Below are 13,147 nucleotides of genomic sequence, written 5' to 3'. Positions count from 1 at the left end.
AATACTGCCAAATAAATTATTTTAAGCAGGAAAGGTTGATGTGCTAAATTGTTTTATCTCACAACGAAGCCATCCTTGTGGCCAAAACCTTAAGCTTTTAATAAAGAATTTAGGGTCAAATAGTGTTAGAACTACTGTTCATTATCTGTTCATTAGAATGTTTGCAAATTTGTGCTCTGTGTGTAAGTGAAAAAATAAAGTATAAAGTAATGTTAATTACAGAACATTTCGTGCAGTATGGTATTTTTTATGTTTGTAGACTGAGAATTTCAATAGCAATCAAATCCAGAGACTGAGATGATTGAGATGACTTTGTGCTTTTTAAAATCCAATTCTGATTAATTTACACAGCTATAAATGTGTAGTGCGAAAAAAGTTGGCACTGCAAAGGTGTGTGAATGGCTTTCATTTGAATGGCTTTTATTTGAATACCTAAGTAAATAAAGTGTGTAAAAAAAAAGAATGCACACAAAAACATGGATAGATAGATAGATAGATAGATAGATAGATAGATAGATAGATAGATAGATAGATAGATAGATAGATAGATAGATAGATAGATAGATAGATAGCAGTGAAAAAATGCTGGGGTTTTAGCTATCCATCCTCTCATGCATGCATCACTATACTGGCTTTTTTAAAAAAATTTTATATATCTATATATCTATATATATTGTTTATTTTGATATGTTTATAACTGTAACAGCATGCATTTTATTCCTGCTAATTCAGAGAATTAAGATTGATGCAGTTTTCACTATTATCCTTTGTCTAAATCCTAGATCCAATCACTAGATATATCCAGGAGAATCAACATAGTCATTATAATCATTATAGTCATTCTTTTCTACCTTTAATAAGCTTTTAGATCAAGTTTCAGATTAGTTAAATATTTATTAGAAATGAATTTAAAGATTTTTTTACTTCTTCTTATAATGTAATCTCTGATTCGGTTGCTATAAAAGGAAATCATGGAAATTTCCTTGATGGAAATGAAGATCATTTTGCATAAAAGGTTTTGAACATAAAGGTTCCATCACAAGCTGTGCACAAAAGTGGGATGCTGAAAGAAGAGAAGGTGTGAAATATAGATCGCCTGAGTCTGTACATTTAACCTTTAAAACTTCAAAGTTTACAGGTATGTTTACTGTTGCGCTCTTTTTAATGACATTTTGTTTCTTGGTTGTGATTTAACTACTGTTTTTTTACGTTGCCTCTTTTACTTGTATAGGGTTTTTTTCTTGGACACAAAATTTACTGAACATTTCAGAATCTACTTCAACTTAACATTTGTTCCATATCCCATACAGCATTATCAGTAAAAAGATTATTACATTATTATTTTAAATCTGTTTTGTTATATTTGATTCTTGATGCTTACTCTTTTTATAATTTAAGCTATAAATTAAATAGTTTCTTTTTGCTCCACAGCTACTTGATCATGATGAACATGTTCAGTCTCCTGTGTCTGATTGGTGAGAAATAATTTCTGACAGAAATAATTTCTGATAATTTTAGTCAGATTTTTTTTATTTGATAGTTTGTTGATTTTTATCCTGTAAATCAATTATACAAAAATTACATTGAAATATAAAAGTCATTATAATAAGTGTTCTATATGATTTTGCTCATATATGCTGGTTAATTTTGGCTTACTATTAAAAACTGATCACTGCTGAACATCTACTATAAGGGGTGGAATAGTATTTGACTCTATTATACTACAAAGGTAAAAAATCTGACTACATAATGCATCATACACATGCTAGTGCGTGGTTACAATGGGGTAAATAGTGACATTTTACAGAACACCCTGCAGGCAAAATATGCTGAAATTAAAAATATTTATTTACTTACAAAAATTTTACTACAGTATTATCTGTCTCATACGGTATGTGCTTTGTGTTAGGGGGAAAAACTTCTTATTTGAGAATCAAATTATTAGGGTAAACAGAGGGAGAGAACAACGGAGTAACAACCACATGTATTTATTATAACATACAACATAAACCAGGTAGATTGTATGAACAATAGCAGGATGCAGATAATGGTGCAGGTGAGAGATGCAACTCCAACACACAAACACAAATGACATTCACAGATAGCAGACGAGACTTTACTGAACTTGACAGATGACAGGACGGAGACAACAAAGATGACGAGAGCTAAAAGAGACGAATAATACACAACTGGTTATAATCAGACAGGTAACAACAATACACGTGGAAGCTATGTATGTATTAACAAGACGGGAAGGGGATGAGCAGTCCTTGAATACTGTGAGCAGGTGATTGGGACCTGTTCTGGGTCCAGAATGTCGTCCCGAGGAACCCAGGAACGTTCCTCAGGTCCAAACCCCTCCCAATCGATGAGATATTCCAGCTGTCCACTTTGACGTCTGGACAGATTTAGGGAACTGATCGAAAATGACAAATATGCATGTGTTACCTGGAGAAGCCTGGAGGTCTGTGGCAAAGTTTACTTCTAGATGTGACCAGGGACAGTGTGGAATGGGAAGTGGACGGAGTTTACCTGTGAGAAGATGTCGGGGAGTCATCTAGATGGCACAATCCTTACACCCACTCGCGAACCTTCTGATTTCCTCGGCAATGTTGGGCCACCAGAAGCGATGCTTCAGCAGTGAGAGGGTTTGATATATACCGGGGTGACCAGTGAAAGTGGACATATGCGAATCTGGTGAAGAAGAGTGCCCATCGAGCTTGTCAGGTATTTAGTCTCTTAGCTTCATGCAGATATATGAGATTTTTGTGATTTGTCAGTACCGTGAAGGAATGTCTTGCACCCTCTAGACCATAGGTCACTAACAGGCTGACCGTGGTCCGGACCCGGACCCAGAAGCTGTCCAATACGGACCCGGATCTACAAAAGGTTATGATGTAAAACTTGACGGGGCACTTCTTTTTTAACCGGCACAGCTTTTGCAATCTTTACGGTAGTGGTACTGGAAACGCACCGACTTGATTGGTCTGTGCGTTTCCATTCCTGAAGTAGACACTGCGACTCAACAGTGCAAGACAGATGAGAGAGAATTAGAGTAAAGTTACACATGAAAGAAAGATAGCGATGTATGTAGAAAACAAAAGGAGAGAAACAGACGAGTGAGACGGAGACTCATTTATTTTCATACTTCCCACTTCACACTAAACCAGTGTGTCTCATATGTTCAGAAACCGTGGCACTTATTAAAAGTGGCAATGTGAACCGCAATTATGAGACAAAACATAAAGGATCTGAACAAACAAATCCACTCAAATCTGAAGACAGCTTTCCCGGGTTTGAGGAAAGTAGCCCTATACATCCTGACCATGTTTGGCTCTACATACAACTGCGAGGCAGCTTTCTCTACTATGAACGTAATCAAAACTAAATATGGTTCCAGGCTCACCTCCACATGTGTATGAGAATGGCCCGGACTCCATTCAAGCCCAGGTTTAAAATCCTGCCAAGCCAAGCTAGAGCTCAGTTCTCTCACTGAGATATAAAAGGGAAAGTTAAGCACTTTATTTAAACATACACAATTTTCACATTTTATTTATTTTCTCTTATTTTGAAATGTAGCCCTACTTTTATTTATTTAATGAGAAAATTTTATACATATCTACAATCATACATATGTTCAGTTCTATGTTACATGACAATAAATATTGTCAAAAGGTTTTGGAATTGTACTGAATTTATTTGATTTGACAGTCAGGTATTGATTGCTTGCAGATGTAGGCTACTTAAATATATAGAACACTAACTAGTTAGACATTATGATCTTCCGGACCTTTGCTTGAAGTAATTTTCTCTTACTGGACCTCTTTAAATTTTAGTTGAATACCTCTGCTCTAGCCAATGTCTCCACTCTACACTCTCCAGCTTGATGGCGAGTAACCCCCGGTTCCCTATGTCATAATTATCTTCTGCTGGGCTGAATTTATGGGAATAGAAGGCACATGAATGAGGCAATGGAGGCTTCTCCTGCTGCTGTGACAGGACGGCTCCGACAACTGTAGATGAATCATTTACTTCCACAATGAAGGGTGTGTTAGGATTTGGATGGACGAGGATGGGTTTAGAACAGAAGGCAGCTTTCAGGTCCTGGAAGGAGTGGTCCGCTTCCGGAGTCTATGATAATCTTTTGGGTTTCCCCTTGCAGAAGGGTGGTAAGTGGCTGAACCACCATACTGAAATGGTTAATGAACTGATGTTTGCAAACCCCAGAAATCTCTGCAGGTCTTTCACGTTGATGGGGGTTGGCCAGGATGTTATGATTTTCACCTTCCTCTCATCCATACTCACTCCCTCTTGAGAGACATTATAGCCCAAAAACCGAATGGTGTATTGCTGGAACTCACATTTTTCTGCCTTCAAATACAAATTGTTCTGATGGAGATGCTGGAGGACTTCCTTTACATGCTGAGTGTGATTAGATGGATCTTTGGATTAGATGAACATATCATCGATGTACATCAGTACATAAAGGTTCATGATGTCCTGGAAGATGATGAGCATGAAATCTTGGAAGATAGAGGGAACGTTAACTAACCCATACGGCATGACCAAATATTCTACGTGGCCAGTAGGGGTCACAAAGGCAGTTTCACTCTTCTCCACTGCGAATCCTGATGAGGTTGTAGGCACTTCTGAGATCCAGTTTTGAGAAGATCTTAGCTTAAATCTATCTCCAATAGAGTGTCCAGCTGCATCACAGTATAGACACAGCCCTTGGGTCAGCTGTCATTGAGAGATGGGTGGTGTTGATCTGCATGGATTCTGGCTCTGAAGGAGGTGATTCTAGCTGGTGGAGTATATTTGACGTGACTGGTCCTTGAACATCATGGAAACAGGATTGCATCCGGTTTTCTGTTCTGATCGCTCTCTGAATGAAGTTTTCTGAGCCCATGGTGTCATCGTAGGCTGAGAGCTACAACCTCAGTGCTGAGTTAAAACCATTGTGGTAAGTGGTGAGGAGGGCTCATTCATTCCAACCACTAGGTTTAAATTATACAGACTATGCCAAACGGTAGTATTGTGAGCTGGCGTTCCAAATACCTCTTGGAAGTATGTCATGAAGTCTGTTATAGAGTAGAGAAACGATCTGTTTTGCTGCCAAATGGATTCTGCCCACCGCAATGCCTTTCCGGTAAGTAGAGAGATGATAAACAAGATCTTGCCTCGATCTGTGGGAAAACAGTTAGGTTGCATTTCGAATCTTAAAGCCAGACCAGAGTAGGGTGCGGGTTAGCCATGGGAGCTGTGACCATGGTAGCAGTTGGTTGTACTGTGACTGGTGTTGTGGGAGTGTGGAGAAGTGCTTGACGTAGTGTATCCTCCATTTCCTGAATGGGATCTGCTGTGGTTGTTGACATGTTATTGCTTATGGGTCCAGTCTTCTGTTATGGTAGACAGAGGGAGAGGACAACGGAGTAACAAACAGAGGTATGTATTATCACATACAATATAAACCAGATAGATCATATGAATGACAGCAGTATGCAGATAATGGTGCAGGTGAGGGATGCAACTCCAACAAACAAACACAAATGACAGTCACAGATAGCAAACGATACTTTCCTGAACTTGACAGATGACAGGACTGAAAGAACGAAGATGATGAGAGCTGAAAGAGATAATAATCCACAAATGGTTAGAGTCAGGCAGGTAACAACAATACAACAAATGATGTATGTATTAACGAGATTGGATGGGGAATAAATGCATGAGCAGTCCTTAAATACTGTGAGCAGGTGATTGGGAACAGGTGACGGTAATTAGTAGTCAGGCGAAGCGGAGCGTTGTGGGAGAGTGAGTGATTTATAATATATTTATAACTTTTCTCACCCAAAAAATTTTTTGTGGATGGCGTCCATGTAATTTTGTACTTATTAAAGTGGGAATAATATTTAATACTTGAATGCCAGAATGGCAATATTTATTTGTTTGTTTGTTTGTTTGATTGTTTATTGTCAACAGGTTTCCCATTTGCTCTGTCCATCCAAAATTGGCCACAAGTTATCCCTCATCTCATCAAGCAAGCAATGACATGGCCAATGGCACAGAATTACTGCAGGACAAACCACCTTGACCTTTATACAATTACAGATCCAAGTGACCAACAAAAGCTAATTAATGCAATGAATAGGAAAAATTATTTACTGCCAGTCTGGACAGGTCTGTACAATATCCTGGACAACTGGTACTGGTCTTATAATCACTTGCCATTGAAGAATATAACTCTAAGGAACTTTGAACCAGGATACCCTGATGATTATGGACTAGATGTGTGTGGTACAATACACCGGCAGGGAACCTGGCTGCCTCTCGATTGCTATAACAATTTTCCCTTTATTTGTTATGATGGTGAGTCAACATGCTGATTTCATTACACCTGAATGAATTGTACAGAACTACTGAATTTCTGAGAGATGTGATAAGTACTGATATTAAACGTCTGTCTTGTGTTTGAGTTCAACTTGCTTATCATATTAATATTAGCATTCCTAGTTTTAGTGTTTTTTTTTGTTTGTTTTACAACCCTGGTGATTATAAAAGCCCCTAAGAACTTTGGTGTTCTGCATTTTCTGATAACCCAGACTGGCAAAGTCAAGCATGTCAATGACAATGTCAATAAATTCAAATTAATTCCTAGTGTTTTTAATATTTCTTTGTCAAGAACATGATTGCTTTGCAACATATAGAATTTGAAGTCATACCAAAATACAGTACCATGAAACAGTAACAAATCAAGACTGTATGTGTTTTTTCTTTGTTGTTTTACAGCAGGGAACAGTTATGCCAACAGGTTTGTTTGCTACGTTCAGGCTACCTATAACTGGTTTCAGGCACAGACATATTGCCGAACCTATCACACAGATTTAGCCACCACGACCACCACAGATGACCTCACCCTTGCAGCAAAATGCGTTCTACAAACTAACTGGAATATTGCTTGGTTTGGTCTAACAAGAGAAACTTGGAAGTGGTCAGATGGAAATGTTCCTTCATACCTCCCATGGGCAGTTAAGCAACCACATAATAATTATCCCTTCGAGAATTGTGGAATTGCACAAAACGGACTCCTCGCTAATACTATATGTTCAGGCGCAAACTATTTTGTCTGTTCTGCTTGTAAGTGTTTTGTTTTCTTGTATACTACCCCAATAAATAACAAAATAGTATAAAACATTATTCCGTTTTTTCTCTGTTTATGTAGAGCTTCTTTGGATGTTTTCTTTCTCTATGTGTGTGTGTGTGTGTGTGTGTGTGCGTGTGTGTGTGTGTGTGTGTGTGTGTGTGTGTGTGTGTGTATGTGTGTTTGCTCTATGTTCTGTTGTTTCCCCTCTTAACACTTTTGTATGTTGTCTGTTGAACCAAGGGTTCAAATCAGAGCCTGTAGCATGTCTTGAATATTCTGAATTATACATTTTGAGGTGTGTGTTTTGTCTTCCACAGATCTACACAGGACACAAGTACTGAAACTGCAAGTGATGTCGGATGTGAGTGTGCTTGACCCTGCTGTGCAGTCGACTATTTTAGACTTGGTACGTTTCCTGATGGATCTTTTGTGTGCTTTTATGTTATTGTTTTGCTTGTAAACTATTTCTGGATATTTTACTAATGTCAAGTGTTAATCTGTTTTTGTATTGGCAGGTAATTAAAAGCATTTAATGTTTTTATTGTTATATATAATTATGAATTTGTTATGAATTTATGAATTTATAAGAACAGGATGGATGTTGATTTGGTTTATAGAACTACCAATATTCCATATATAGTTTTTGCACTTCGATTATTATTTTTACACTTCGAGTATTATTATTATTATTATTATTATTATTATTATTATTATTATTATTATTATTATTATTATTATTGGATTATCAGGCTTAATTAGGCTATGACCCAGCATCATTGTTGCTTGTCCAGCTTTGGAGGAGGAATAATATTAGGAAAAGTGTTAATAAAAGTAACAGAACAGGTTTTTATTCATCATTAATAAAATAGTGGTGGTTCTGATCTACAGATCATCCAGAAACTGCAGGAAAATGGCATGTCGGTGAACACCACAGTAACCTGGAAGGTGCAGCCAGGCGGAAGCATCTTTTACAAGAAGGGAAACGACAACAAATAAGCTGCAAATGATCCTGGTTTTGACCAATGCGTAATGTGTAATGTCTTGAAAATATACCTGTGATAATGATTTATTTAGATAGATGCAAGAAAAACAAGTAGAATGACATATAAATTAGGAAATACAAGTAGACGACAATATAAGTAGTGATAACGTATAATATCTTTAATTGAGTGATAGAGAAGGAATATTTTTTTGGGAGTAGAGGTTAGAGTTATATGATATTAATAATATTATTATATTAAAGTTATTGCTAGTCTATAGACATTCAGTAGATGCTATCTATCTATCTATCTATCTATCTATCTATCTATCTATCTATCTATCTATCTATCTATCTATCTATCTATCTATCTATCTATCTATCTATTTATTTATTTATTTATTTATTTAATATTTAAAAAGAGGAACCAGGTAGTAGCTGTGATGTTAATAATTATCCAGTCTGTAGTTATTGCACATGCTCTTAACTGTTATGTTCATTTCCCATGACATTACATTACAGTAGTGACCTTTACCACTTTACCACATCCACTAACATGCTTATTACAGCTAAGGTTATATCAATGATTGAGCCTTTCATTCACATATTACCTACCATTTGTATATTTCTGTCTGTTAATTCATATTATAATAAATAAAATAAATGTGTCAAAAGTCTATCCTGGAATCAGTAACACTTGGAAGCTTCTCTGTAAGAAGGAGGTTCTTTGTTTTCTCTTTTGTCTGTCTAGCATACTATGTCATACTTTTGTCTTTCTTACATAATTTGCTTCTGACTGGCTTATTAGGGATTAATATAAATTTTATGTAATATTTGGTTCATGGCGTTAAATATTTTTTTTAATTGCAATTAATCACATTATTATGCACAAAATTCAATAATGAATCTTTCATTTTAAAAGTACTGTCATATGAACAAAAGTGCAATAACATTTGCTTTGCAAACACTTAAAATGGTACTTTTTTAACAGCAGCATTCCCTTTACACAGTAGCAGTTAAAATATTTCTTGTAAATCTCAACTTAACCATTAATGAAATCAAATTAAATATAAAACCAAAGCTATTTGTCACTGCCAGTGCATTACAGTTTTGTCTAGTTTGTTATAGAAAAACAAGTTATGTTCAGAGTAAAGAGCCTCGATCATAACATTATAACAGGGAACTTCAGAGCTACAGCAAATTAACATTTATAAATCTTTTTTCTTTTCTTTTCTTTTCTTTTCTTTTCTTTTCTTTTCTTTTCTTTTCTTTTCTTTTCTTTTCTTTTCTTTTCTTTTCTTAACAAGTACCAGCAGAAACACTGAATATGACCATTTAAGAGTTTGGTACTTTTGTCTCTTTCCCTTTCCCCAGATATTACTGATCAACATCCCACCCTTCCTGTGACTCATGGTTTGTTTGTATGTGTATTCAGAGCTAGTTAACAACCGACTTTCAAAATAATATGATTCTAAAAAAAAAACCTGCATTAACTAGTGATAAAATAATTTAATAATGAAGCGATAATAACACATTAACATACCCAGCCCTTGTATTATTCTACGGAAGCGTATTGCATTCACTTGAGAAAAAAAAATCTACTCTGTTTTTCTGAATTAACGACTTAATTATCTCAGAATTATGAGATCATTTTTCATGAATAAAATTTTTTTGCTCTGTTTTTCTGAATTAACGACTTAGTTATCTCAAAATTATGAGATAATTTTTCATGAAAAAAAAAATTAATTGTTCTGTTTTTCTGAATTAATGAGATCCCTCAAAATCCTGCCAGGAGCTCTATTTTAGGTGGATTGCATGGAAATAAACATGTCCCGCCTTTCAAGTTTAATCCAGTTTTATTTTACTTTGGGTTTGAGACATTGGGAGATACTGCTGTCTTTAAGCAATGTAAATGGTATTGTTATTAGTGCGTCAACTTTGCGCAGACACCTCAAGACTTTGCGCCTGTTCAGACGAAAAGAACATTCTGATCTGCTTGACGTTGCTGTGTTTCTACAGGATCAGTTGAACCGATATGGTATGCTTCACGGATATAAGATGATGCATCTGAAATGCATTCAGGCTGGCTATGTGGTTGTTTTTTTTATGTTTTCAACAATCAGGCAATTGTTGAAAATACTGGATCCCCATGGAGTGCAACTGAGGCGCCGGAATCGTCTTCGGCGACGTTTGTATCATAATCCAGGCCCGAACTTTTTATGGCATGTTGATTCATATGATAAACTCAAACCATATGGGATCTGCATCAATGGTGCAATCGACGGGTTTTCACGAATGGTGATATGGCTACATGCATACTCTACAAGTAGTGATCCCAAGGTCATCGCTGGATACTTTATTGATGCGGCGTTATCAAGGAATGGGACAGCCACCCGAATTCGCTCAGACTTAGGGACAGAGAACTGTTACATGGAACAGATGCAGATGTTCATGAGACATGATCATACGGACGACTTTTCGAGAAATTGCTATTTGTATGGCTCAAGCAATCATAACCAACGGATAGAGCAGTGGTGGGGATTTTTGAGGAAACAGCATGCACAGTTCTGGATCAACCTATTTCAAGATCTAAAAGATTCTGATGACTTCTCCGGTGACTTCATAGACAAAAGTCTAATACAGTTCACATGTCTTGAAATAATAGAGGTACAGTAAGAAATGTGCTTTAGACATGTAAATTGTGATATGTTATTCAGCTATAGATTTTGTCAATACGCCAAATGTTGTGACATGCAGCATAATTATGTCATTTCATAGGTCTAACAACTGTTCCACAACAGAAGCAAATGGGCAATAACCATTATTTAATTAGATTATTAAATTAATTTGTAGATCACAATTTTTTCCTTATTCCCATATAGTTGACTTTTTAAGAGATGGATCTCAGTATAAGTAGTTAGAATTAGCAGCAGCCTGCATCTACAACAATAAAATGGTTATCTAATATTAACCCAAAAACATCATAATATAAAACACTGACAAGGAAAATTTACCGCACTATGAGTAGCCTACTTTTATCAATTTCATTCTGGTACTTTTATGAACATTTTGGTGAAAGAAAATTGTTTCTCTGCATTAGTGGGACACAGTATATGAGAGGGATGACTTATCTGACCCTGATCATATAAAACAAATCTTAACATAGAGTTTTATTGTTTTCAAATATAGAATTTAACATGCATGAAACTGTTTGAGAAACGGCTCTACTGTATCATACTGGACCATAAGCATTTATTTTGCCTGCAGGTGGTATTGCAATGGTGTGGACTAATTTTTTTACTTCCCCACTGTTTTTTTTTTATATTTAGAGAGAACTGCAGGATGTTGTTCACCTCTGGAACACGCACAGAATTCGCCCATCCAGAAATGCTGTGTCTCCATGTGGACGTCCAGTGATGATGTACACCCTACCCCAACTTTTTGGTGCTAGGGAGTACCTTAAAGAGGTATCCCAACAGAAGATACAGGCTTGTAGGGAGGAATGTCGTGAGAGAGGACCATATCCCTGTGATAATACAGTGTTTGACATTTGTTGCCTTGCCATGGTAGAAAACAGTCTTCATCCACCAACCTCTCCAGAGGAAGCCATTGATCTTTACATGTTCTTACGTGCTTACATACGTACCCAAATTTAATAATCACAAGTTGTTCTACTGGATCAAATGACTGAATGTGAGCACCCACTCATAGCCAAAAAAACAACAGAATTGCTGTTTGGACGGAAAAGGATATACCATGACATTCATTGTAAATGTTTGACAGAAGTACTGTGTTTGCAATCGATAATAAACACCTCTTTCATAATGGACATCTCCCAACTCAGCTCCATATCATCTCTTTTTATTCATCATTATGTAAAAAGTACATCTCATCCACAGAACTGGGAACAATCCTGTACCTGCAAATGAAAGGTATCACATGTTGCCATTGTCAAAAATGGCACATTTGTCCTTATGGTGGAACTATTTCGCATCACCAGATGTGGTCTGACACACTTTGGACTCATTGTAAACAGGGCAACCTACATGATGCTTGGATGGCCTTTAAATCAAACATATTATTGTATCTTGTTATCATGTGTCTCTGGGCTGCACATAAAGCACTTTTTTACACAATTATTTGTCATCATATAAATACATGCTAAACCAGTAAAACATTTTTTCTCCCCAGTGTGATTTACTGTGTATGTAGGAAATAAGCCTATTTGGTAAATTTGGTAATGTAGAGATGACTGTTTAAATATGTTGTCTAAAGAGTACTGGTGAATGCAGGAACTGCAGTGCAGTTGTCAAAACTCAGTAATTCTATTGTGTAGACAAAATTTGTGTGTGTTATCTGCAGTAAAGACCCGATTTGTTTGAAAACAAGAGAGAAACCTGTGCTTTTTATTTGTAAAAAGCAGAACACCTTCTAATGTACAGTGCTGTATGTTAGAACAGATTTCCAAACACTGGCAAAATTTAGAATTAACATGAGCTGACATTACCCCAGGGTCTTTTAAATTGTTAAATTGTCCCAAAAAGTATGCTCCTAAACTGCTAACAGAAATGATGGCTTATATAAAAGTTTTAAAACATTTAAAATATTGGTACATGTATCTAAATAAAAATGAAAATGTATCCACATGCATTTCTAACATACATTGTGTAAAAGGCTTATAATTGTTTTTTTGATTAAATGGACCTTAAAGTATACTAACAAAATGTTCAGCCACTCAATATGTTTCTACAGACAGTTTAAGTCTGGTAACAACAACAACTGCATATGAAACGTTGCAAAACGTTGAACTGAAGTGGAACTATTCAGCATGACCAAATGTGATTTGACAAACTTTGGGCCCACTGCAAACAATGCAACATAAATGGCATTTAAATGGTCCTGTATCATTATCAATAAATCAAACTGATTATTGAATCTTGTTATCATGTGTAAATGTTTCTATGGGCTGGATATATTCGGAGTCCATCAACAAAATGCTCATCAGCCAGTAAACTTGTTTCCACAGT

General features: G+C 36.1%; 2 protein-coding genes across 3 annotated transcripts; both read left to right on the top strand.

Annotated features, from left to right (window-relative positions):
* Nucleotides 1-920: 920 nt before the first annotated feature.
* On the top strand, nucleotides 921-8,745 carry LOC113650061 (putative C-type lectin domain family 20 member A). Of its 2 annotated transcripts, XM_027158099.2 has the most exons (6): nucleotides 921-1,138; nucleotides 1,432-1,475; nucleotides 5,980-6,366; nucleotides 6,787-7,134; nucleotides 7,459-7,547; nucleotides 8,030-8,745. In XM_027158099.2, the coding sequence occupies exons 2-6, from the start codon at nucleotides 1,442-1,444 to the stop codon at nucleotides 8,135-8,137; spliced, it is 966 nt and encodes a 321-aa protein (XP_027013900.2). In that variant the 5' UTR covers nucleotides 921-1,138; nucleotides 1,432-1,441; the 3' UTR covers nucleotides 8,138-8,745. The 2 variants fall into 2 exon arrangements, with proteins under 2 accessions (XP_027013900.2, XP_047672492.1); XM_047816536.1 differs by having other exon boundaries at nucleotides 921-1,475.
* A 1,496-nt stretch (nucleotides 8,746-10,241) lies between these two features.
* Nucleotides 10,242-11,868, top strand: LOC125145089. Its single transcript, XM_047815686.1, has 2 exons — nucleotides 10,242-10,787; nucleotides 11,450-11,868. The coding sequence occupies exons 1-2, from the start codon at nucleotides 10,416-10,418 to the stop codon at nucleotides 11,774-11,776; spliced, it is 699 nt and encodes a 232-aa protein (XP_047671642.1). The 5' UTR covers nucleotides 10,242-10,415; the 3' UTR covers nucleotides 11,777-11,868.
* Nucleotides 11,869-13,147: the final 1,279 nt, after the last annotated feature.

The sequence above is a fragment of the Tachysurus fulvidraco genome, chromosome 7 (assembly GCF_022655615.1).
Source record: "Tachysurus fulvidraco isolate hzauxx_2018 chromosome 7, HZAU_PFXX_2.0, whole genome shotgun sequence".
Taxonomy (NCBI): domain Eukaryota; kingdom Metazoa; phylum Chordata; class Actinopteri; order Siluriformes; family Bagridae; genus Tachysurus; species Tachysurus fulvidraco.
This window is presented reverse-complemented; position numbering and strand designations above follow the sequence as displayed.